The sequence below is a fragment of the Lissotriton vulgaris genome, chromosome 1_1 (genome assembly GCF_964263255.1).
Source record: "Lissotriton vulgaris chromosome 1_1, aLisVul1.2, whole genome shotgun sequence".
Lineage (NCBI taxonomy): Eukaryota > Metazoa > Chordata > Amphibia > Caudata > Salamandridae > Lissotriton > Lissotriton vulgaris.
This window is the reverse complement of record NC_141685.1, coordinates 1,399,773,862-1,399,801,375: the sequence shown is the minus strand read 5'-3', so window position 1 is coordinate 1,399,801,375 and position 27,514 is coordinate 1,399,773,862. Positions and strand designations below refer to the sequence as shown.

General features: G+C 44.5%; 1 protein-coding gene across 2 annotated transcripts in view; it reads left to right on the top strand.

Annotated features, from left to right (window-relative positions):
- SRPK2 (SRSF protein kinase 2) overlaps nucleotides 1-27,514 on the top strand; it is a 760,208-nt gene that overhangs the window by 698,727 nt on the left and 33,967 nt on the right. For both annotated transcript variants that reach the window (XM_086967039.1, XM_086967042.1), the window contains 3 exons: nucleotides 14,590-14,690; nucleotides 14,802-14,909; nucleotides 15,617-15,686. In XM_086967039.1, coding sequence (XP_086823165.1) covers nucleotides 14,590-14,690; nucleotides 14,802-14,909; nucleotides 15,617-15,686 — 279 coding nt within the window. The remainder of the gene's footprint in view (nucleotides 1-14,589; nucleotides 14,691-14,801; nucleotides 14,910-15,616; nucleotides 15,687-27,514) is intronic.

Sequence of the window (27,514 nt, the reverse complement as noted above, 5' to 3'; positions counted from 1 at the left end):
GGCGCCTCTCACTTCACCAGCATGCTTATTGGACAGGCTAAAACGGATTCAGTTGTCACCCAAGCGGCTCAGAGGCGAGCCAGAAATCCATCTTCACAAGTCACCGCTCCCCCTGAGAGGGATGGGAGACGTCTGAATTCAATTGGAAAAAAGGTATCAATTATAGCTGCAACTACTGTCCGTGCGGTGAACTCCCTAGCGATACTAGGGAGGTACGATAGGCAAATGTGGACAGACATAGCGTCATATTGAGAAGCTTCCGGAACCTGATAGGTCTTAAGGCAAGAAAATATTGCATGAAGGAGAATGTACATCTGCTGAAATGATTGATGCAGCAGTGGATGTGGCAGCTAGAGGTTTCAGACAGTTGGCGGGTGCAGCGGTGCTGAGAAGGCAAGGTTGGCTCAAATCAACATCTTTTCGCCTAGAAGTCCAACTAAGATCATGGACATGGCTTATGACGGAGAGTACCTCTTTGGTCACCACGTTGATGAAGCTTTGAAGACCATAAAGAAGGACACAGAGACAGCACGATCACTGGGAAATTTGCAATTCCGTAAGTCGTCCTTTTGTGGCGCAAATAATTTCTCCAATAGAGGAGGATACTCTCAGCAACGTTCATATAACAACACACAAGGTAACCAAAGATACCAACTGCACAAACAACAGACATACAGTCAGAGAGGAAACAATTATTCGCAGACAAGAAGGAAGTCTTCTTATCGAGGACGAGACACCAAAAAAAGCAAGTGAGATGGACAACATACCACCACCTCAACCCATTCCAAACTTAAAAATTGTCGGAAGAATATCCCACTTCTTCTCAAATTGGTCCAAAATTACTACGGACAGATGGGTCCTGGACGTTGTAGCCAGGGGCCACGTTCTGGAATTTGTCAAAGCCCCTCGTAATTCTCTCCCAAAAGGTCCACCGCCAGCTCATCTCAAGGAGCTGTTCTCCCAAATATATGTCATGATTCGTAAAGGAGAAATCGAAAAAGTACCTCAATTGCAAAGAGGGAGAGGTTTTTATTCGAGATTTTTCCTTATATGCAAGAAGTCAGGGGAGTGGCGTCCCATCCTCGACCTGCGTGCCCTCAACAAATACCTCAAAAACTATCCTTCTGGATGTTAACATTTCAAGAAATCCTCCAGTTCCTCTCACAAAGGGATCACATGGCAACCCTCGACCTTCAGGATGCTTACTTCCATGTGCCCATCCTTCCCAGGCACAGGAAATTCTTAAGGTTCAGAGTGGCTGGCAGGGACTTTCAGTTCAAAGTTCTCCCATTTGGACTACGCTCAGTTCCCTGAGTTTTCACAAAGATATTCGCTCCTGTAGCAGCTCATCTTCGTTTGGAAGGCATTCAGATTTACCCATACTTGGACGACTGCCTTTATCAAGGCCAATTCTCTAGACACAGCAAGAGCGCACGTTCAAAGGTGCATGTCGCTATTTCAGAACCCAGGCTTCTCAGTCAATTTCGAAAAATCCCATCTAACTCCCTCTCAGAGAAAGTCTTTCTTGGAAGCGACATTGGACACTCAACTTGCTCAAGTTTTCGTTTCAAAAGGATGGCAGATAAAGATACACAGAATGACTTCCATACTACTGAAAAAAGAGTGCGTTTCCGTTCGCAGATTCAAATCTTTCCTAGGGATGATTTCCTCCTGCATCCCTCTCATTCCCAACTGTCGTCTAAAAATGAGGCCCTTGCAAGAAGAGCTCAGTCTCCAATGGGTGCAAGTGATAGGATCATTAGAAGACATGGTCAGCATAACTCCTCGGATGAGGAACACTATTCAATGGTGGATGCAAAGAAGCAACTTAAAGGTGGGAGGTGCATTCCTGACCGAGGTGCCCAGATTTATCATTTCCACGGATGCTTCTCTGGAGGGATGGGGCGCACACCTCCAGGGAATGACTGTCAATGTAAAATGGAACGTACAACAGAAAAAGTGGCACCTAAATCTCCTGGAGCTACGAGCCATATTTCTAGCTCTGAAATCTTTCCGGACGATCATTGAGGGTTCCACGGTCTGATTCGAACAGACAATACAACCAGTATGCATTACCTAAACAAACAGGGAGGTACAATGTCGGCCCTACTATCTCGTCAAGCGCAAGAGATGTGGAATTGGGCCCTGGATCACGAGATCAATCTTTCAGCGGTCCACGTTCCAGTGGTCTCCAACGTGCTAGCAGACTCCCTCAGCAGGTCTGCAGTATCCAATCACGAATGGGAGATCCTTCAGCCAACCCTAGATCGAGTTTTCCGAGAGTGGGGTCACCCCGACCTGGATTTGTTTGCAATGAATCAGAACCGGAAATACCCACACTTTGCAAGCTGGATTCCCCACAAGAACTCATGCGGGGATGCGCTTTCGATGAACTAGTTTCAGATATTTGCATATGCCTTTCCACCAATTCCTTTGGTCCCCAAGGTCATCCAGAAGATGAAGAGACAACCATGTCGCCTAATCCTAATTGCTCCCAGGTGGCCTCGACAATATTGGTTCAACGAGCTTCTCATCCTCTCGGAGTGCAATTCCATGCAGTTGCCACAAATACCGAATCTCCTGACGATTCAAGGGGGTCATGTTTGCCATCCGGACCCAGCTTCCTTGAAATTAGCAGCTTGGCTCCTCAACACAATGAGTTCGCCCATTTAGACATCCCTGCGGATTGTCAAGAAGTTCTGACCAATGCTAGAGCGCCGGCCACGATTAAGACCTACCAACTCAAATGGAAACGATTTTGTGCCTGGTGTCACTCTACCAATCTGCATCCCATTCATTCTAAACCAGAACAGATTTTGCCTTTCTTTCTCCATCTGGCTAGATCGAGTTTATCGCATTCAACTCTGAAGGTATTTTTGGCAGCCATTTCCAGATTCCGTCAGGATGGATCTACTTCTCTTTATTCATCAAGAATAATTCAGCAATTTTTTAAGGGGCTATTCCGTATGTTTCCTCCAATTCGACGTCCACCTCCATCTTGGTACTTGAAAGTGATGCTCGCTTAACTCATGCGTCACCCTTTTGAACCCATTCATAAAATTGATCTCAAGTTCCTTTCATGGAAAGTCTCATTGCTCTTAGCATTGACGTCAACAAGAAGAGTCAGTGACATTCAAGCATTCACATCGAAATCTCCTTTCTTGCAATTTACTTCAGATTCAGTGGTGTTGCGTACTGATCCAAGGTGCATGCCCAAAGTTCCCTCTGACTTTCATCTTAATGAGCCGGTAATTCTCAAAACATTCTTTCCAAATCCACAATCAGCGGCTGAAAGGGCCTTACATTCATTCGACATCAGGAGATGTTTCAAGTTCTACCTCCAACGAACTGCCACAATTCGTAAAACAGACCAACTGTTCGTAGCCTACGGAAAATTGCGCCAGGGATGCGCTGTATCCAAACAGGCTATAGCCTGGTGGGTCTCCTCAGGAATTGGACTCAGTCATTAACAAGCAGGAAGACCTCTACAGGCTTTATCAAGGGCGCATTCTACAAGAGTGGTCTCCTCTTCTACCGCTCTCTTCGCTGGTGTGCCTCTTCATCAGATCTGCAGAGCTGCAACTTGGTCCAGCAGGCATACCTTTACCAAACATTACTGTTTGGACACTGTAAGTGATGCAGATGCTTCGGTGGAAAGAGCAGTTCTTCGCAATCTTTTCAAATAAGGTGAGCCTCTGTTCTCCCTCCTCCTCTATGCTCTTTTATAGACGCTTATAACATGTTATTCTCTTTTGCTATGATGCATGTATATTGTGATACAAGGAGCGTCTAATGAGCATGATGTTTTTGTACTGCTATCTACTCTGATTCAGGCATGTAAATCTATGAAAGACACCACAATAATGGAGAAGAACAATAGTTGATTACCTGTAATCTGTGGTTCTCCAGTATTGGTGTCTTTCATAGATTCACATGCACCTGCCCACCTCCCCTCAGAGGCTCCTTCAAGCAATTATGTTGGTTTCACTGCTGTGCGAGAAAATCTGAGAGCCTGAGCCTCTGGGGAGAACATTCTGGTGGGTGCTGTCGCCTGATTGGCTGCAGTTTGGTCTATACAAAATGACTAGGATAGTCATGAGTGTGGAAGTTTTTTGCACTGTAGCTTAGGGCTTCTTTACTTCCTGATTTGTTATTACTAAGGTTTTGGGTTTTCTATAGGCATATTATTGCTTTTTTATGTACCGTGGGAATCCCACTCCGACGACTGGGAATGATTCAGGCATGTGAATCTATGAAAGACACCAATACTGGATAACCACAGATTACAGGTAAGTAACTATTGTTCATACTGTTTGAATAAAACTGTATTCCCTCTACTGGCCAAAAAACGAAGTGCACAGTCCCTAGTAAACACAGTTTAAACAGCTCACAGAAGCCCCCTCTGATGTAGAATATCCCTGTTGCTGGGGGGGGGGGGCAGGTTTCACTGGCTTGTGAACACAAAATGGAGGCTGGAGGTGCATTGTTTTAACATACAGGTCTTAGCACAGAGCAAAGGAGAAATTTAGAGGCGAAACTGAAAGTCATCAGCAATGAGAGGGAAAAACTACAGAGTTTGGACTGCAAATCCCACAATTCAACACGTTAAATGGAAGCAATCATAGGCAGGAAAAAACACAAGTTTAAAACACAAAACAGGTGATAAAATATCCAATCACAGACAGGTTAAAACTACAATGTTTAAACAGTAACAACCACAGACAAAGACAGAAATCACTGAAAGGGAAAATCGTTTTTTTAAAAAACCTTTGTTTTGGGGAAGAGACAGCACTAGTCTGCTTCTCAGTTTCTTGAGATGTCTCGTTTTGTGATCAGGAACCAGTTTTTGTGCACCATGTATACGCCCTAGTCGCCAATGACCACAAGCAGTGCTATTATAGGGTCAAGGGGAGCACATGGCCCATCATTTTAAGCATGATTGTATTATTTTGACTAATAATGAATATAGCCTGACATTCCCAGATAACATGTAAGGCCGACCCCTCGGCATTTTGACACTGCACATATGTAGTTGATGAAGACCTGCCCATCTGCTTCAATCTAGAGGAATGATAATACACCCTTTGAAGATATTTGAATTGTATTAGTCTAAGTCAACTGTTCAGAAAGGGCCAACAGTTGCGCAGCTATCTTTGCTTCAATCAATCCTCATTGACTAAGTGCCATAAATCTCTCTCCGATTTTTGTTTCAAGCTCAGGAATGGATCGGGGGAATCCATTATATGCCATCTTTAGTCCTCTGGGATCCCCTCTCCTGCCAGTTTCTTTCTTTGTTGTTTTTGCCTCAAGGGAATGAAAGTCCAACTCCCCCTCGAGATCTGCCGTGAGACATTCCAGCGCATGCCTATCTGTAGATATATCCCCCGGATAATATTGACTGTTTATTAATTCGCTATTGGAGTAAACTTTTAAACATTTACATTTTCCCCTGACATACATTCTTCTTAAGACTTCAGGCAACAGCTTTGACATTCGTACCCTTCAACATTTATATTAAGAAGGCCAAACCTTTGTGTGCCTTACAGACCTGTTGGAGACTCAGTGGCTCAAAAACAATTTTTTAAAAAATGAGCAGCCCTTAAAGCTCATGTCCTTCAGGTTAGGAGTACAAACAATTGGACTCCTTTGGGAAGAGTAATCTCCCCAGCTATCACCCCCATGAAGACAGCAAATGCTGTAGCCGTTTACCGTGTTGCGGTTGACAGAAACTGCACAATGCCTTGCCTTATTTAGACTAGGGATGGGTGGAATATTCCGTTCCACCCGTGGAGTTGGTGGAATTTTGCTGACTCTGCATAACTCTTGTAATGGAGAGTTCCAACAAATTCTGCCAATCACCGCGTGGTGGAATTTTTTCTCATGTTGCGTGCAGCTCCAGATTGGTAATTTGGCATGCGCAAGCAAGATTTGGTGTCTCCTAGCACGATTTCTGGTCTCTAGGTGGACATCCGGCAAGATTTTTCTAGCGCCAGTGGTAGTTACCGTTCGTGGTTCCAGAAGAAAATCTACTTGAGTGCCAGCAAAATAAACACGAATCGCTATGCCCTCTGGCGCACCGCGTGCTGCCCTCTGCTGTTCGCATTGATTTTTCAGCATGGAACGTGCTAGTGGCGCTAAATCACAGTGCAAGCTGTGCGACATGCCTATTTCCGCCCATTGGCGAATCTCACTGAATTTTTATATAAATTCTGCTAGTTCTGCCTACCCCTAATTTTGTCCTGATTCCGAGGCATGTGAGTTGAAACCATAAGTATATTTAGAGGAAAAGTAGTTAGCATCTGTGGCAGTTGTAGGCGTGGCTGTGGTCGTCACCACTACAAGCTTCTGTCATGTGTATCTATTCTCCACTGACAAGGAAAATTTAGCAGCACATTTGCAGGTTAAGGGAAATATTCTACCGATGTCTTTAATGTAAACTCTCTCTTTAACTAGCTTCTGGGTGAAGCCTTCCAGGGACTCAAAATTCATAATGATACTGTACGTTCACTTGGAGTACTAATCGCGGAACACATTTTATTGTGTTTAGTATTTTCCATGTATATTTTGGTATTAACTTCACAATACAATCTCAGCAGTAAACAGTACATACGCTTAATGTAGTCTAGAAATGCAGGTTGATGAAAGAATACACTAACTGTAGGCCATTTAAGTAAAACAAGACGGTATCACAGACCCAAATTTTCCAATCTTCATTAACACCGGTCACAGAGGTCAAGGTGAGCTGTAGAGTATTTGGAATAGATTACAGGGCCTGTGAAGAGTGCAATTAACATGATGGTCGTTCGATCAGGGTGTCGAATCTGATTCATCCCATTCTTCTTTATACGTAGTCTGTCCAGAAGGCCCATCTATGTGTGGAAACCTGCACTGTAGGACTTTCAACTCCAATCAGCCTCTAATATAATACCCACTTGCACAGCACCTTTTGCTAGGACAAAAAGTGCTACTATTTCAAGCCTATCCAAGTGATGGCAGTTTTCCTTTTTGTTCAAGTGAGACAAAATTCCAGCAAGTACAGCTGCGCCTTAAGCCTTTTTAGGTCTCACCCTGCGACGCATCGCAAAGCGATGTCGCAGCGAGACCTATAGCCGTCCGCTTGCTTACAACGAAGCATGAGGAGACAAGAGATGGGCACGCGCAGCCTGCCGTAATCGGATCAGGTCGCGAGCGCGTCACCATCTGCTGTCTCCCTTGAAAGCCTCCAACACACACAGCCACACCTCCCCCTGCTTTCGCACACACACAAGCGCACACACAGAAACACACACACAAGCGCACATACACGCACGCATACACATACAGAGACGCACCACCCCGCAGCACACTCACACAAGCGCACACAAACAAGCGCACAGACACCACCACCCCCCGCCCGCCCGCCCGCCGCGCACACACACGAGCACACAGAGACCCACCGCTAAGCCCCACTCACCGCATCGGGACGAGTCCGGACTTCAGCAGCCTCCGCGGGGCTCTCCCTCGGGCATGGGAGCCCCTAGTCATCACTGCTTCTCTGGCCATCCACTCCGTAGGCGCAGGCTTCCAGCAGAAAACGGAAGTCTCGCCCCACGACAGGTTTCAGTATTGCATGCTCACGTCTTTTGATTGTTTCGCTTTAAAGGCATCGCGCTTTCCCTCAAGCCCTAGAGAGGCCGCGGGCGGTCGAATCACCCGTGAATTAGAGGCACTGCATTCCTCGGGGCGGCTGGACACGTTGGGGCGGAGTTTAGAGCTTTGTTCATTGTGAGGGAAGGTCTGGGAGCAAGCAAAGGCGGGTAGGTCCGTTGGGCGGCTGTGTTTGTGATGCATGTGTTCTGCTCCCGAAAATGCACATTCTTGTGGACGAAATTGCACGTGGCTCTGTGACGAGGATCCTGTCTATGCTTTGGAGATGGTGCAAACACGTCTATGTCAACTGTGCCGGCATCTCATGCACATCCGTTGTTGTGGAGGAGAGGACGTCTGCATCAGCCAAACTCTAGCACCTCCCCTCCCTGCACGCGCACCGGGGTTGGAGAGCGTGGGTGGGCAGAGAGCAGGCACAGCCGGGCAGTGGTGCTGAAGATTGCACGGGCGCAGTGACGCATCCAAGGGCAGGAAAGCACGGAGGGGCAGAGAGCAGGGGAGTAGTGCTGAAGATTGCACGGGCGCAGTGACGCATCCAAGGGCAGGGAAGCAGGGAGAGGCAGAGAGCAGGGTAGAGGTGCTGAAGATTGCACGGGCGCAGTGACGCATCCAAGGGCAGGAAAGCACAGAGGGGCAGAGAGCAGGGTAGTGGTGCTGAAGCTTGCACGGGCTCGTGCTGCTGTGGTGCATACGCGGACAGGAGAGCACGGCGAGCACAGAGCAGGCAGAGCCGGGCAGTGTTTCTGAAGCTTGCACGCGCTCGTGCTGTATGACGCACCCATGAGCAGGAGAGCATGGATGGGCAGATCCAGGAGTGGTGCTGAAGCTTCCACAGGATCGTGCTGCTATGACACATACAAAGGCAGGAGAGCACGGGTGGGCATAGAGCGGGCAGATCAGGGCAGTGTTGCTGAAGCTTGCACAGACTCATGCTTTCGTGATGCATCCATAGACAGGGCGGGTGAGGAAGATGGGTGGGCAGAGAGCAGGGCAGGCACAGTCAGGCAGTGTTACTAAAGCTTGCACAGGCAGGTGATGCTGTGACGCATTTATGGGCAAGAGAAAATGGGTGGGCAGAGAGCAGGGCAGTGATGCTGAAGGTTGCATGGGCTCATGCTGCTCTGTCCACCTGGTGGAAGCCCCTTGTTGCTGTGTATGACTGACGCCTCCTGCAGGTTGTGCGAGCCCCCGCACCTCCCCTCCTGCTTTAATGATGCATCTCTGACCGGCGTGCACTGGAGGCCAGGGAGGGGGGCTGATACTGCATCTTTGGCGCGCACTGCCGTTGTGTGCATCTAGCTGTGCCCAAGAACATGGCTGCACTGCAACAGCGGGTGTTAGTTCGCCTTGATGGAGAAGAGGGTCTCACATGCCATCCATGAGGCGTGTGTCTGTTTTAGGTTGTGTGCCTGTGCATCTGTGTGCAGCTGCCCCTGTGCTTCTTTGATGGCTGCTGACTGTCCTGCATACTCGGTGGGGTTCCGGCCGAGGGCCTTTATTGGCACTGATGCCGGCTGCCTACACTGTGCAGCGTGGCACGGAGACGTGTGTGCATAGGGGTGCAGTGACGTCACAAGGGTGCTAGGCATGACACTGACAGCCCGTGTGTTTATTATATGCTGCATTAGCAGACGCTGTGTGTGATGTGCACTGTGGTCGGAGGCCTGGCACGGGTGCTGTGGTGGGCGGTAGAAACGACACCTTTAATATGCGCCTGTGTTCACCATTCTTGGCACTGAACTGAGGGCACAAGACACCGTGCAGTGTGCTGTAGAGTCAGGTGACACCCCACTGTGCTGCTTTCCGGAGTGGGGCCTGCAGGAGGGAGAGGGCGGTCGCCAACCTGACATCTTTGATTTGTGATTGTGGGAGAGCTCATGTGTGGCATCCCATTGGCTCCTGTCCAGACAATGCATGATATGGACTAGGGTCAGGCATTGCGCATCGAGGACATAAGCGGGACGCCTGTGTGTTTGTTTGTATCCGGCCCACCTCCCCCGTGGCTTCATAGAGCACCCAGGCACCTCAGAGTGTGTGACAGGCACTCCTGACCTGTTCACGTAATAGTGGCAGGAAGAGGGGTCGCTGCTGCAGAGCGCGTCAGACTGACCTTATGTTTGTTTGTGTGTGTGCGCGCGCGTGCACACTGCTACTCACTGCCGGGGGGGGTGACAGACAAGTCCAGGAGGGGTCAACTCAGGAGGACCGGGGACCCGCATATCTTAGTCACAAGCACCTCTTTACTGTCAGATGAACCTCACATAAACAAGCATTTGCAATGCAATAGGTCTCGCATTATTAATGTTTGAGCTATTGGCATTGCTAAAGAATGCAACACCAATAGCTCAAACTTTAATAATGCTAGACCTATTGCATTGCAAATGCTTGTTCTGCCAGGCAGTATCCCCAGCAAAGCACAGTTCGCTGGAGAGATCAGTTCAGGAAACTCGTCAAAAGGTCAAGTACCTCCTCCATGTGGGAAGACTCTATGCTATGCTTCCAGACATTTGTTGTGTCAGTCACACCCGGGTAATTTTGCTAATCTATTTTGAAGCCTGTAACCTAAAAGGGAGTGCAGGCTTTCATCTGTAAAATAATTTTAATCTGTTATTACAAGAAATAGTCTTGTATGAGGGCGTGTTATATTACATTTAACGTCTGAGATAATAATTCCTTTGTTTGTCTGCCCTTTAACTCTGACTTTGAGGATTGCTATCCTGGTTTGGATGTTAGAACAGTTGAATGTTGAAATGGTTGTCTGCCCGCATACGTGGATTAAGTTCACCAGGGGTTCACCATAAGGACATTCGGTACCACTGAATAATCTTTTCAGGTCTTGCAGGAGCCAGCTTTCTATTCCAGTACATATCAAAAGAGCATTTGCAATGCAATTGATCTCGCCTTTGGGACCTTATATGTATTTTGCTATGCAGCACATTAGCCTGGATACTGAAACATCTACTGTTCTTAAACATGGAGGGAAAGTAAGCACCAAAATGTGTGACACACCAGGTATGGAAATACATGGAGAGAAATAGTGCCTATCAGCGGGAAATAGTATTATCAAAAGCTGTGTTTTTAATATAAAAGCAGGGCCTTCGGTGGTCATATCACTGAAAATACAAGATTTGAAAAAAATATTATTGTCTACGGGTGCTCGTGGAAGATGAGTTGCTATGGCCGGGTATTCTGAAGTGATTCTGGTATTTTACTGATCTCTACTGGTCGTTTTCTATCAAGAAAGTTAAATAAACAGACTGGTTTAGCATTATGTGAGGAACAAAACAGGGATGCCCGTTGTCCCCACTGTTATTTAATATTTATATCGAACTCTTTGCAGCTTTAACCAGACAAGATACCTCCATCCTTCCATTCAGATATAAATATCTTGAGGTCAAATTAGCTCTATATGCGGACAATCTTATTCTGTATACCCTCAATCCCAAGGAGGTTATCCCCAGTTTGATGGCTAAAGCAGAACTATTGGGGAAGATATCGGGGTATAGTGTAAATAGAGATAAAACTGAAATCATGGAGTGGAACCAATCGTCTCAGACCTCTGGGGCAAAATATCAGATGCGCTATCTTGGTATTATAAGTACCCAGAAGTTAGCTGATGTTCCTATGGTTAATTGGAGGAAGATCAGTCAGGAGGTAGGGAGACTATTGATCAGATGGGCCAATCTCCCTCTTTACCTATATGGCAGGGTGAATTGGATTAAAATGATTGTACTCCCAAAAGTCACTTTTCTTTTTAACACTATTCCCCTCCCATTCGACAAAGGTGAGGTAGCAAAATTACAGGGCAAGATTGGCAGCTTTATTTGGCCTTCAAAGGGCCCCCGTATATCCTGGAAAAGGTTAAGGAGAAAGTTGGGACTGGCTCTCCCAGACTAGTGGGTATATGTACATGTTTTTCATTTTAAGAACTTTCGGATGCTGTTAAATAAACCAGATAATTCTGCATTAGGTACCCTCTATGGGGCAATGCTTAGTGATTTGGAGGATGAACAAGAGCAGTTCCTTTTTAAGTTTGGGGACCCAACATTTTTTTTTTAAGTCAGATTAAAGATTTTGTTGCAGGTAGTGAAGAACTCGGTTTATATACGAAAAAAAATTGGAATACCCTAATATTCGGATCATGCATCAATTTGGGGCTCGCCAGGCACTCCAGCCTGTTTAGACGATATGCTTAGCCTACCATTGAAGCAAGCGGGTATCTCACGTTGGGGAGACTTGAGAATAGGTACGGATCTGGTTACTTGGGAAACTTTGACATCATGCACTCTGGGACAATTAACCAGATTTAAATTCTATCAACTCTGCTTGGGAGGAACAGATGGATGATTCTTGGTTAATTCAAGCCATGAAAGTTGGTGGTATTAATAAAGAAGTGGCCTTGTGGTATTGAACTTTGATCGAAGCAGAAGACGCTACAGATCAGGATATCCAAAAGCTCTGGAGCGATGATGTTGCTAATATTAATTTGAGTGAGGCTTGGATGAGCTCATTTGCATTGCTTCGAGAGACAGTTAAACCCGCCTTTCTTAAACAAAATCACCTTCTTACCCTATATTGGGTATATTGATCCCCAGCAAAATTAACAACATTTTCTGGAACTCAGTTTGTTTGTTCAAGGTGTCGAGATCCTTTAGCAAATGACCGCCATGTTTTTAACCTGCCCAGATATTACTACGTTTTGGATGGACCTGTGTGAATTTTTGTCAGATGTAATTGGAAATCAGATAGAAGAAACCCCCTTACTTATATTTTTCGGAATAGGCCAAGACAGTATTTCTGTTCCAAATAAAATGGCTGCAAGACTAATCTTTTATGTTATCTTAATGGGAAGACTAAAGATCTGCAGAGCCTGGAAATCAGCTGTTTAACCCCTTTTTCTTGAGTGTAAAAATAATATCATACACATAAGCCAACAGGACATGGCATGTGACCCTAGAAGTCAGGAGAAGATATGGGCTATGTTGGTTGATTGGTGTCAGAGGAATGGAGTCCAATGATTAAGCCAATAAACAGCTGTCGGTCCTGGTCCCCTTCTTCTGTATGTTATGCTCGATAAGGGTAGGAGTGGAAGCAGCTACATTTCTTGTGTGGAACAACTTCATTCCCCTCCGGCTCTCGGTAAGGGAAAAGGAGTATCGCCAAAAAAGTGATGGGATGAGGACCAAAATAAATAAATAAATAAATAAAGTTAAATAGAGGAAGTTGTCAGAAAAATAAAAAAGAAAGTCCCTAAGCCGAAAGCAATTCTGGTATTTTACTGACCTCTACTGGTCATTTTCTATAAAGATAGTTAAATAGAGACAGTTAAACAGAAAAAAAAGTCCCTAAGCGGAAGCAGACAAGTCCTGTGACTGATCTCCAGAGCCCACAAAGTACATACAACAGATCTTCCAGAAAACACAAGCGCTGTCTAGGCTTGACCCACAAATGTTAGCTGCTGCAGCCATCCTTTTTCAAGTGCAACCCAGAAGGTATGAATTTCAATTCCATATACAGTTGACAGACTCTGGCAGGACCAGTGCACTAGAGCTGTGTAATCCATCTATGCCCATACTCATTTGTTTTCCTATGCCTAATTGGCAATTCAGATAGATGTCACAAGGACTAAACCCTTTATGCCTGAAGCCAAAACTAGGGTACAATATGAGAAATAACCCAAATTGGTCTGTTGGGTCTCATTCAAGGAATGGGTCAATATGCAATATGTGGGCCCGCTACTACTTAATTCAGCAAAATAAAATCACAATCCATTAAAAAATTGAAATACAGAGGACTTAACATGTACCAAGAATGAGTGTGACTCAAATTGAAAGTGTTTTGGCAATAAAACAAATGATCCATGAAAGATTTACACACACGCAGGGATTTACAATATTTACACTTGTTTATAAGTCCAGAGAAGCTAATTCCTTCAGAATAAGATGCCTTTCAATGATCAATCCATATTTAGCCGATGTTTCAACACTTTTAAGGGTCTTATCAGGACGTGTGAAATGCTACCTTGCTCATTTATCTCCAAACACTGTACTTAATACATAGGACAGAAGGTATTATCCATGTCGCAGGTATGATTTCACCGAAATATTTCTCTAATACAAACCATGCACCATTCTCTGCCAATTTTGCAGGATTGGCCCGGACCCACAGCAAATGATGGCCTGTTTGTTATATATCATATGTGTTAAGGCTTCTAATATGAATAGCCATATGTTTCAGAAGGGCAATTTGGTGTTTGGCCCAAACCTCCCTTTCTGTCCAAGGTCTTTCAAGTGTTTACATAAATCTGGAAATGTGTCTTCCTACTTGTTTCTTTTTTTTAAGTACTTATTTGGCACCTAAGGAACTCCACATAAATGAGTAAATTAGATGTCTGGAGAGCTCAGAGCTTGTGTGTGAAGGATACAGCTGTCACTTTCTCAGATAAGTGGTTTGTGACCTATAGAGCCTCTCCACCAGGAAAGCAAGTTGTACAATATTCGATATCTATTGACTTGTTCTCTGCTTTCTATAATGTTAATTGGTCAGAGGTCTCCTACTTAAAATGCATAAATGGATATTATATTGCAGCCAATGCGGCATCAGTGACTTTTTGGTAATATTTGCCAAGCAGTTACATGGGCTGTTGCTTGAGTGTCTTTAATATTAGTCTGTAATGGGCGCATGTTGGAGGTCAGATGTAGAGATGGTCACTATGCTATGTAAAGGTATTGCCCTCCTAACCCATACAGGAACCTCCCATTGGTCTGGAGGATAAAGCACCATGGACACGGATGATTAAAATTGCCGATTTACTGAGTAACCTGTCAATAAAATGTGTACAAAAAAGTTGTTCATCTCATTTGGTGCACTTTCAATTTCTTTGTATTTTGAATTGAACAAACTTTTGATACTAATTATATTCTTATGTTTTGCTTATCCCAGTGAAAACCCGATCTACTGATTTGTTGGTGAATCCTCTTGAGCCTAAAAATGCAGATTCAATTAGAGTTAAAATTGCTGACCTAGGAAATGCCTGTTGGGTGGTAAGTGCACTGATAACCTTCTTTGATGATCTGTTATTACTGTTACCTTTTATAAATCTATACGAATGCAGGATGTATTCTTTGACTACTAATGCTGTTTCCCCATTTTAGCATAAACATTTCACAGAAGACATCCAGACACGACAATATAGATCCATTGAGGTTTTAATAGGAGCAGGATACAGTACACCTGCTGACATCTGGAGTACTGCATGCATGGTAAGAACGAAAACACACTTGTGTTTGCATTTATTTTAATTGCACCAATCGCTTGTGCTATATATATTCAGTTGTTACTTCCAGTCATAAGATGCCTAGTGGTTTGGACCAAAACAGTATATTCTAATGCAAAAGATAGGAATCCCTGCCCTATGCGAAGATATTTTGAACTCTACGAAACTATTGATGCTGACAAAATATTGTCCATATTCTTTGAGGATAACCACTACAATTGAGATCCATATTCAGTGAGTGAGACTTGCTTACAGTCTGGTGAGTGGCACCCACCTACACTGACTTTAGCCAGTAGTGAATGATTCTCACTCCTAGTGAGACCCACTTGCTGTTAAAAAGCCTCTCTCTGTGTGGATGGGCTTTCTCCTAGTGAGTCGCACCCTGCTAATGACCGACGTGTACATTGAGTGAGACTTGTTTCTAGGTGGGACACCAGTTAGTCTGTATGTATGCATTATATTCCGTTGTATATAATTAGCTGTAGGTTTTTATGACTAACTTGGCTTGGCCCCAAGTATCCCCAAACCAAGTCACAAACATGACTCATCTCATGGACTGAGGACTGTGACTAGAATGAGGAAGTGGTAATGCCTTGTATATCATAAATGTCTGTGATGATCTCTTTCATAAGTGAAAACATGAGGTTTGTAATTCAATCTTAATTCATAAATATGTTGATTTTTGCATCGCAGACCTTCGAACTAGCAACAGGTGATTATTTGTTTGAACCACATTCGGGTGAAGACTATTCCAGGGATGAAGGTAAGGGTTTTTCCAAGTTTGTTTTGAATCCTTATGTAATGACCATTATGGCGCTTAGATTGCAGCTGTGTTTGAGTTGTAAACTGCACATTTTTTTCTTAGTTAGAACTGTCATCCATAACATCGGTGTGCAGGCCTGCGTCCCCCCTTAACCTCAGACTCGGGGGATTCATCCCCTTGACTGTAAGGCTTGCATGGGTGTGGAAATCTGTGTTTGGACTCCCTATAAAACAAGCATTGAAGTTACACAAGACAACAAGCATAATATAGGTTTGCCCCCACCTTGGGTAGGAAATAATACATTTAAGGAAAGACATTGAAGTTATGCATGTGCATAATTCCTTTAACGCTAACTCAGCCAACAGCAATCTTTAAATAAATCGAACGTGTCGTAAAGGATGAACATGAAACATATGCACCTGAATAGAGGGCCCCTCAAGGCATGGTTCTGCCTCCTTTCTTGCTGAGAAAGGTGCAGAAAGAATTGCCGGCTGCCCAGATCAAAGGCTAAACAAAGTGAAGGCAAGATGAAGCAGCGGGAATGAGAAAAGAAAGATGTAGGATATGATAGGGGTTTGACAATATTATAGTCTCTGTCTTTGTTTCTTTGCTACAATTATGATGATATATTTCGAGATGGGGAGATCTACATTTTACTTCAAGGCATGGAGGCTAACATTATGCAAGAACAAAGCTTTCAACACGATTCAAAGCTGTGCTTTCTAAGGTCGAAAATAAATATTTTTAAAAGTGAAGTGAAGTGAAGTGTGGGACCAAGATGTTTTGTACATCGGTGTGTAAGATAAAGACTTTAGATGCCATAGCATAGTGGTTCTTAACCTGTGGTCCGGCAAACCTATTGGGTCTTTAAAGCCTACTCAAGGTGTCCACAACTGCTTAGAAAATTAAATGAATATTAACAGATTAATAAAGTGTATATTATATTGGCTCAAAATGCTCAATTGAAAACTTTAAAACAGTCTAAATGTATAGGAATTTGAAATTGGAAGCTAAAGATTGAGGTAGAATCCTAAGATTAATTCATGAGAGCAGTGCAAGTGCATCAAACAGAATAATATGAACAATGAGTAGCTTCGACTGAATTTAGAAAAGATCGAACCTTCTAATTGAAATGTAGATTTTTTTTATTTGATGTTAAATTAAGCATTTTTTCATTTGTATATTTGCTGAATGCTTTTTTCCGTTTTTTATTTTTTATTTCTTTGTGGTTCAGATGATCAAGCATGCGTAAGCTGGTGTCACCGGCTTCCAGTAATTACCCAGTTGGGGTCCCCAGATTCCAATAAAGATTCAGTGGGGGTCCCCAGGTTCTATGAGTGATTAAGTGGGAGTCCACAGAAGTCAAGAGGTTAGAAGCCATTGTAATAGCACATGACTGAGTTTAGGTATGAAGAATGAAAAATCCTCCATTTGTAACTGGCTGTGGAGAAGTAGGGTCTGGACTTCCCTTGTCGCACCTGTCAAAGGTGTTGGTGGCTGGAAAGGAGATGACAGATGGTTAGATAAGCAGCTTGTTCCAAGAAAGTAAGAAACCATGCCTGAGGCCTCTAAAGAAGTGCATACCATGACTATTGTTTCTGAAGATGATCTGTTCCTGACTTAGAGGAGAGGACTTACAGTGAAGTGGGTAATTCAATATAGCCAAAGATTAATCCAATCCTTTAGAAAGGCAACCGGGGTTGATGTCCTCGGGGCGCCAGCCGAAGAAGAGGTTCCTTCTTTAGGTCATCAGTTCAATACCAAAAGGAGCCTACTTGATGAGCCTAGTCCTAGAAAACCTCTCTGTATATAGCATCCATGTGTTGCTGTCTAAAAGAAAATGAGAGTGCCAACTAGAAACTTGGTTACTTAGATTGGCGATGTGTTGTGCTTTGAGAGAAATGTAAGTGTCCAGATAGTAGTGCCAAACTTACTTTCAATATCAAGGAGGGCGTTGAAATGGGGTCGACCCAGCAGATTGACAAAAGAGCCAGCCACGATGTTGTCCATCCCTTCCCTATCCAAGGCTAGATTCATGGCCGCATCAGCCAGAATGAAGCATTAAAGCTTTGATGTGCAGCTATCACTTTCGAGCGGTTTGCTTTCCCAAAGCACCTTGACTAAAGGACTGCAAGGATGCCCCAGCACTTCTGACTGGCATCTGCTTTGAATTCTAAAATTTTCTTGTTTCAGACTCAAATGTCAGTCATCCATCAGAAAATCAGCATCTGGATTCAGGGACTAGTGGTTGGTGTAAAAGATATCTCATAGAAGATGGGCACCGTTGAGGTAATAGAAAGTCCAAAGATGCTAATGGCTAGGGAACATAACTTTGATTGATACAAGTGGAAATCCAGGTTACGAGCCAGCATCCTAAGGGAGGCCAATAAAAGTATCTTATTGCTTTTTGCAAGTTTGTTGCTGACGACTTACCTTGGCCCTGACGTTGTAGTGACCAAGAAGCCCAGGAACTGTACCTCTTGGAAAGGAAGTATGGCCAGCTTATTGAGCTATAGCCGGCTTCTCGCTGGATAGCTGCAAAGCCATGGAGCACCTCTAATTGATACTTATTGTCTTGCATTGAGGGAACCGGCACACTTAAACGTATTCCCCAGACCATTCTCCGGGTCCAGAGGTACGCTGCCCGGAATGAACTGGTGTAAGTGAGATGTCAGCGCAGGAAAGAACAGTAAACGTGGTTGTATGCTCTCCTCTGCAGTGGTTGCATTCTGGAGTGACGATCACTGAGACTGGTATTGGCTTTCTGGGAACACTAGACAGAGTCAGCTTGTCCTTGGACACACACAAAGTGAGCGAGATCTCCTTTGTAACACCACTGCTAAACAAGGTCATGTTTTCCTGGCATTTAGTGAGCCTGGAGAAAGCAGAACTGTCCTGACTGGCGGCTTCTTCCTTTTGAAGTGCCAGCACCGTAGCAAGTGGGGATTCTAGGGCCTTTCACAAACCATAAGTGTGATGATTTTATTCTGTGGCGGCTGACTGCCACTCCTGTGACATGGAGTCTTACCTGAGGACCTCAGCTTAGGAGAGGAGTGCTAGGTACTACTGTCCTGCGCCGGGGCTTATTGGTTTTTCTTGGCTGTGGAGAAAGTGGAACTAACAATGTAGATTTTGTTTAAGTGTAGTACCGGTCACTGACAAATGCGTGCAGGGAGAAATCTGAGGAGGAGGGGTTTGGTTCAGAAAGAGTGAAGTCACTCCTCAGATCTACTAATGTTCTTCACACATATGACTGCAGGATCTGAGACCATAAAGAAGTCAGTGAATGTCAATGTTTCTAACATGGATAAGTTATCAGGGAACATATTGGCTGTGGATCAGGCTTTAACTAGGGTGAAGTTACGAACCAGCACAGAGAACAGTGACCGAGCGCACTGGGAAAGTTCTTGTTTCTTGGTGGATTCTTGTTATTTTAGGAACTGTGTGTAGGTGAACATCAGAAGTATCTATGCATGAATGGTATCGCTATAATTTGAGGTGAGGGTCCAGTGTACAAGCGTTGTGCCTCCCAGGACTTGACTTCCAGAAAGTCTGCAGAAGGTAAATGAAGGAATATTGTTTACCCTTTGTAATGACATGAAGGAGAGGTTTGGCCCATGTATTCAGCAGATTTACCATCTTACTACAAGAGTTCTAAAATGAGTGAATAGAGCAGAGTTACAGTTACTCGGGCAGAGGACCTTTCAGATTCAATGCTGCAATGTGGAATAAAATTGAAGGTGGTTTCCTTTAACACCTTGAATGCTACAGCAATTCCCGCTTGGTGCTGAAGTCTTCAGATTCCCATTGTTCATGACGAGCTCAGCTCATCATAAGCACACGACCAGTGTACTGCATGACGAGCTGAGCTCGTCATGAGCAGGGAAGGGGTTAAGGGACACTGTTTACAATTTTTTCTTGAATCCTGCCATGAAATCTTGAAGACCATGATGATAAAAAAGGAACTGGCTGTTTTTCAGAGGGCAGCAGCACTAGACAACCATTGAGATTTAAGGCGTTGGAGGAAGAAATTCATGATTACTGATTAATCTTCTTGAGCTGTGGTGTTAAGGTATTGGTGCTCCTGAATAACTGGAGTCACCCAGCCGGCAACATAGCCACTTCTTTATTCCATGTGACGTTTGTGGACAAAGCAGTTGTGGAGGAAGATGTTTTCCTCTGGTTGCACCACTTCAGACTATTTTCAAAGCCCAGTCAGTGGAACTGAAGGGAACTTGGGTGGAGGGCTATCCAGGTAGTTGAGAAGTGGTGGAATCCATAATTGTGAGGAGGGCTTGCTAGATGGAGCAGAGCCTAATTCAAAGGTGCCGCTCGCAGCCGTTTCTGGGTTCAACTTCGTCAGCATGGTGCTTTTTGCGACCTGTGAACCCTTCATCGGATCCATCAGTGACTCTCCATTTGCAAAGGGGGTCCGGACTTACTGGCGAACTGAGGGAGCGGAACTGCGAGTCCCAGGCGGCAGTGCGCGAAGGTGATCTAGCGCACCTGGGACTCTTCCCGCCCCGCTTACGCCTCCCATTACTACATAAAGAATCCAGCAACGCGACTGGCGCTACGCGCCCGGGCAAAGGGCGGGCCGTTTGAGAATGGCCGAGACTGGGACTGGGCCACCCCCTTTGCGCCTGACAGCGACACTCAGTTCCTCTACCCTACTTTGCTAACGAATTATGGCGACCAGAGAAACTAGGAGTAAGAGTGCGCTGGCTGCCGGTGCAGCAAAAGGTACTTTGGATAATTATTTTGTAAAAGCTTGATCTCTTTTGATTGACGAGATAACTGTATTGGAAAGGCGCATTTCACAAGAAATAGACGTGGTCCGGAGATCTTCTATAGGGCCCATAGCGCATGCAAGGACGCCAGAGAACAGACTTAATGTGATGTTCCAGAGAATGGGGAAAACGTGACTGATGGGATGTTAGCTCTATCTAATCTTAATAATTCCACCCTGTATAATACTGAAAACGAAATGAGTGTTCCGGACGATCTCAGCCTCTTACCCCTACCTCCACCACATATCCAAGCACAGCAGCTCCTTCCCTCCCCCATTGATATCGTACCCAATATAGATGGGATTACGGATATTACGGATAGTCTTACGCAAGGGGAAAGGGAAGGTGCTATACCAATAAGGAAAAGAGGGGCACAAAAAAACGGAGGGCGTAAAGCAAAAATTCCGAAACATAATGAAACAGCAGAGGGTAGCAAACCAGGACTAAGTAAAAAGGGGCCCCATAGAACAGATAAAACCACATCCCCTAATACTACCCCTCCGCCACTCCACACACTGAGTGTGGTAACCCTTCCTCCGCCTGTAACCGCAGAAGTTCATGATTCGACTTTTGTCAGGATGGAAGCACTCCTCAAGACACTTCTAAGCCCCCTAATTACACGCCTATCTAGGATCGAAGCCAGGCTAACGTCTATAGAACAAACAACCTCTCAACTAGCTGATACCACCAAGACAAATAACATTTCAGCGAAAGGTGGGATTGAGGTAAGGAGCAAGAAGGTTACATCTAAGCTCCACACCAAGAACCTTGGGCTAGTTCCAGAAATAGTACAAATGCCAACTTCTGTAGCACACATTGATACCACCTCTGTCATCGATCTTACTCCGCAAACACTCCCTCTACTAGCACACACTGACACTTCTCAGGTGATTGATGGTAATCTAAGATCCAACCACTCACATAAAGAAGTGGCTGGTAAACAAGATGCACACGCCATCATAAAAAAACACAGGCCTGTGAATTTGCCACCAGAGGCTAGCTCTTACACAGTCATCTTGGCTGGTATCCCAGAGCTGAAGTCGGATTCCAAGGAATCTGTATCCGCTCTTAAGAACAAGGTCACCAATTGGCTTTCCATGAATAGACCCTTACCACGGGGAATTACTAGTAGGGTACTTATGGTTAGGAAAGTCCCATGGTTGGGCTACACAGATAAATCGATCGACGGAGATTGTGTTATAATCAATTTTAGCGACCCTAGGACAGTCTCCCATATCTGTAGTTGGCCACACCTCGAACAGGGGACATCCATTCAGTTGCTACCCCTATCCTTCTTCTATCCTCCTGTGCATAACCCGTATGAGGAAGAGGGCTGGCATACTATTCCCAGGAGAGGGCGAGGTTGGGTAGACAGAGCTAGGAGCGACTTCCATTATCCCTCACAATATCAGTTACACCGGTCAGATCACTTTCTGACAATCAATAGATACAGCTGTTTGGACATGGTGGATTGACTTAATCATGGCAGGAGAAGGGAGAAGGGTGATTTCCAGGGTACACACACCGAGGGAAACATTGCTCTCCCGACTACAACCCATGTCAGTCCCCTGAAGATCAATTACTGCGGTGAAGCTCATAATACACTCATAGGTACTCTTTTAAAGAACAGGGGGTCTTTAGTCAACCAAGAGGACTCTGGAATTGAGGAACAGGATTATCCCTCTGTTTTTTACCACAAGCTAGCAGTAGGGATATAGCGATATCTAATGTACCAATTGCGAACTCTAGATCACCCTCACTTAATATACTGTCTTGGAATGTGGCTGGTCTGGGGAATAAATTGAACTGTCCAGACTGGAGCTCATTTATTGAGGGCAAGGATATATATGCCTATTTCAGGAAACTTGGTCCAGAGAGGCAGTTTTTTAGAACAGGTTTCGCTGCTTTCTCGGCTCCGGCGAAATGGGGAGGGAAGGGGCGCCTTTCGGGAGGCCTTGCAATCTGGGTGGCTGCTGACCTGGGATGTAAGGCCTCATCTATCCCCTCAGCTTCTAATGACATCCTTGGGGTCTTGTTGGAGTGGCCAAATTCTTGCAGGCTGATTGTGATAAATATTTATTCAAGACCAGTAAAAATCACAAACGAGTCTGACACCATCGACCAACTTTCGGCTTTCTTAAATGACATTCCACAGGGTATACCATTTTTGGTGGGTGGCGATCTCAACTGCCATTTTGAGCCCCTTCCAGGCTTACTGGATGGACTATCAAGGGAGGAGGATGCAGTTTGGCTGGTACCTCCTTCGGTAGCCCCCCCACCAAGAGCCTGGACACCTCTAGCCCTTCAAATTACAGCTCCAACTTTGAGGTGGGGCATACGGGCTTGTAACGGACGTGTGGGCTCAAGTATCCCTCCAAAATGTACTTATCCTAGAGAGGGAAGGGTATCTAGATTGGACTACATCCTGGTTCATCTTTCCATGTGGCCGCATATTATTGATTTCAAGGTAATATCTAGGGAGGACAGCGATCACAACGCCCTAGAATTGATTTATGCGGTTCATGGATTTGAGGACAGAGGGGGTAAACTAGATGACGCTGCTTTAGGGCTAACACTAACAAACAATAGACGGCGAGTGAGGTGGGATAAGTTGGCTTCTAACCCGGAGAAGGTCTGTGAACTATATTCTCGGGTCATACCGACCCTTGAAAAGGTGTGCACGATAATGGAGCTTACTTTGCCCCAGGACAGACAAAAGGAACTAGGGAGGGCACATGAGAATCTTATTGAGTCCGTGACTGATATCTTTTTCACTTCAGGAAAGAGACGGCATCACGATCGCCCCAACTGGTATAATCACGCTTGTCGGAAGGCTAAAACGGATCTTCTGACATCCATCAAGGAAGGTGTAGATAGGTCAATTATCCAGGCAAGAAGAAGGGACTACAAGTACCTAATTACTACCGCCAAAAGTGAATAGGAGCATGAAAGATGGGAAAATCTTGCTAGAACACTAGCCACTAGGGACTCCCATAAATTTTGGCGTATTGTTAACACGGGGTCTGAGGAGCTAGCCCCGGCAATTGAGCCCAACATTTCAGCCAAGACATGGCAGGTTCATTTTCACTCGTTATACAAGGCTCCAGACGATCAAACACATGATACTCCACTGAACATTGATCTAGCAACAGAGGGAGAACCTTTGTTTCCTAGAAGTTATTTGGTAGGCTGATATTAGATCGCCTCCAAAACTGGATAGAGGAGTTTTCCATTCTAAGTCCTTATCAGGTGGGATTTAGAAGAGGGGTTTCCACTATGGACCAGATATTCCGCCTGAACCTCCTCTATTGGAAGACTGCAGTACTTGAGGGTGGCAGCTTGTACACGGTATTCGTGGACTTGCGTGCCGCCTTCAACCTAGTACCTAGAGACAGACTTTGGTCTGTATTGCTCGAGATGGGCATTCCGGTGGATATCTTGGCTATCCTGATAAGGCTGCACCAGGGAAATTTCGCATGTGTCAGGTGTGGGAGAAACGGGGCCACTCTCCGATAAGTTCTCCGTTGACAGGGGGGTGAGACAGGGTTGTGTGCTTGTGTGCTTGCACCGACCCTGTTCTGCCTCTTTGTCAACGGGGTGATTGCCCACCTGACTAGGATCAATGACATTGATGCTTCCAAGTTGAACGGCAGCAGGGTGCCCGCAATCATGTTTGCGGATGACACCCTGCTGCTGTCCAAATCCCCAATGGGAATGCAAAGAGTCCTGGATGGGTTTTCAGCACTCTGCGTGGAGCGGGGGCTTGAGATTAATGCATTAAAAACTAAATTCATGATTCTCAAACCCCCCCCCCCCCCCCCCCCCCCCCCCCCCCTACAACACGCCCAAACCCTATCTTAGATTCAACAAAACTAGAAAGGGTTTTTACCTTTGAATATCTGGGCGTAACCATCAATCAGGATATGACCTGGGACACACACCGGGCAAAGGCCCACATGAAATTGGTCCAACTATCGGGTGGGATTTCCAGGATGTTAATTCAGTCGACCCACAAACCTTTTAGTGCAGCCCTAGAAATTTACAAAATGCAGGCCAGAGGTGCAGTCTTATACGGAAGTGAATTATGGGGTTATTGTCCTGCCCAAAACCTACAGGTTACTGAAAATAATTTTATCAGGCAGATGGCGGCATTACCTGCAAGCACCCCGCTCCTTCCATTGAGACTTGACTTAGGCTTGAGACCCATTGAGGAGGAGCTGGGATTAAGACCAATTACTTTTTGGCATCGTATCTGGAGTATGCCAGAACTTATGAGCTCCAAGAGATTCTTTCTCTACCTAAGTCAAGACAAATTCCATGGCTAAGCTACATTAAACAAACATGTGAGAAATTAGGTAGATCAGAATTATGACTAGACCCGGTCAATAAATGCACTAGGACTCCACGCAAACTCTTAGTGAGGGAAAGTACATTGCGTGGAAAAGAACAAAGCATAGCCTGGAGATATGCTCCAGTGGAACGTTTGTGAGTGTATCTAGCCACTGCAGAGGTTAGGTATGGTTGTGCAGGTTTAGTAGGAAACATGGTATTTTAGGTATGTTAAGTAGGTGGAGTATGCATGATAGGTAATTTATGGTAGATATATTGTAGAAGGTTAGGTGTGGTAGTTAAAAGGAAGAGTAGACCAGTAACTTATGGCTTGTAATTCATTGTAGGTATGATAGCTTAGGTATGGCACGTATAACAGATTAGGCATGGTATGGTAAGTTAGGTATGGTGGTTAGATATTGTAATTAGACTCTGTAGGTACGTATAATAGATTACGAATCAGAGGTACGTACATTAGGTAGGTGTGACAGATTGGTATTTTAGTTTGGTTATGGTAAAACAACATTTTTGTCAAAAGTTAATTTTTTTGCATATTTAAGCATTTTCTAGACCACACGCTTACAAATATTAACATTGTCAATGAGAAGAGCATACATTTATCTGCTATGAATAAAGTACACATTTTGCATATAGAGGAGTGGTTTATTATATTTGAAGCTGTACATTGTTGATAGAAGTTGCTTACAATTCACAGCATGATAAACATGGTTTAATAATACAGTTGCAAATATATGATTTTCATTAACTATAATAAAGCCCCCTTTGCTAAACAGACTGCATTAATCACAGTTAAGATGTACCCTTCAAAGAAACGTGTTATGACTTTGCAATACCAAACTAAATTTGCTTTGCAGTGGTCAACTTAAAAGTAATTCACAACACAATATTTCAGAGTAGATACATTTAAGAAAGGCTTGCCCTCAATCCTTAATGTGTGAACAAAACAACTGTAAATCCAAGAACATGCTATCATGACAGCAAAGTAAAACAAAGGAGCATGCTAGTGAATAGCACTGTGTTTTTATTATACAATAGGTCCAAGCATCTACACAACAAACAGTAAAGCCGTAAATCAGCAACTGATACTCTATTGTGCCATCAAAGTAAATACATCAACGAACACAATCTTGGTCTCAGTTTCAAGCTACACATCAAGTTGTATATGCAATTTAACAAAATGAGTAATGTTCTTTCTAACATGAATACATATGGGGCGACACAACTATTCCCAAAATGCCACCAATCTAAACAATGGCAACACGTGAAAAGCAGATAAAGGCTAGTGGATGTAAAGGGCAAACTCAAAATCCACTCTCCCTATACCGCTTTATACGTCATTTGTTGTATTCGATGACAAGAGCTCTTCCTGCCTGTAGCGAGACCTAAAAAGAGGAAGTATGGCCCAGGCGTTTTAGGCCTGCGGGAGATGGGCTGAATTTGAAACAGAGGAATGTGTGAGCAAGGTGCCACAAAATAGCACTATGAAATAAGCGCTGGCAAAGCCACTAGGTCTCACCAAAACAACATCTGTTGACTTTGCCAATGTTTGTTTTTCCATGTTGTACAGGAGCACAACTGCGGTGCAACATGGCTGGAAGTAAAAAGATTTTTTTTTAAGTGCTATGATGCGGCCACACTTACCGTGTCAAAGCCCTTTTTTCCAAACTCTAAACGAAAGAACAGGAAGTGACATCTACAAGCTCTTGCTAATTAGGAGGTAGCAAATAAGAGTGAGAATGAAGCCAACAAATGGTAAGCAGTGGGCATACTCTAAGCCCCTTATTTTATACAGTACCCCTCGCAGCACCAGCATATGCACAGCCGGCGAGACCTAATAATGGGGATTACGAGATTGCATTCCAAAAAAATCATATGGTTATATGAGAAGTGAAAAGGGAGAAAGGTGCTGACTATATTTGTTCACAGAGCAGGTGTATCATGAAATAAATATAAATAAACTGAATATAAAAATACATAACCAAACGTTTAATAAATACTGCAAAGACCAAAGAGCAGTGCTTTTCTGATCACCATTTAGCAGGGAAAAAGGCAGAAATGTGGCTGATGGGGCGTTTTAGGCAGTTGAATGTTTTATGAAGTCGTCATCTTTTATGATTGATTGATTGATTTTGATTTTTCAATTTGTATAGCGCGCGAATGCCAAAAGGCGTCTTGGCGCTGAGATTCCCACTGACTCCTAAGTATGTAGTTAGGGCTGTTTAGCAAAAAGCCATGTTTTGACTCCCTTTCTGAAGGTTTTCAGGGATGGGCTGTTTTTTAATTCCAGCGGTAATTGGTTCCACATTTTTGCCGTCTGCACTATGAAGCTTCTGCCTCCCCAGTTTGTTCTTCTGTATCTGGGTACTTTTATGAGTTTCCCTTGTCCGGATCTCAGAAGTCTATTTGGCTCATACAGTTGTAGGTGTGTTTTTAGAAATTTTGATCCCGTTCCATTTATTGCTTTGTATGCCAAGCATAGTGACTTAAATTCTATTCTACTTGCAATTGGGAGCCAGTGCAAGCTTTTAAGTTTGTGGCTTACTCTTTCGAACTTTGGGATTTCCAATATCAGCCTTGCTGCTGCATTCTGCAGGCGTTGTAAATTAAGAAGAATTTTCTTCCTTGCTCCGACATATAGACCATTTCCATAATCCAATCTGGACAAGGCCAATGCCGTCACCACCGTTT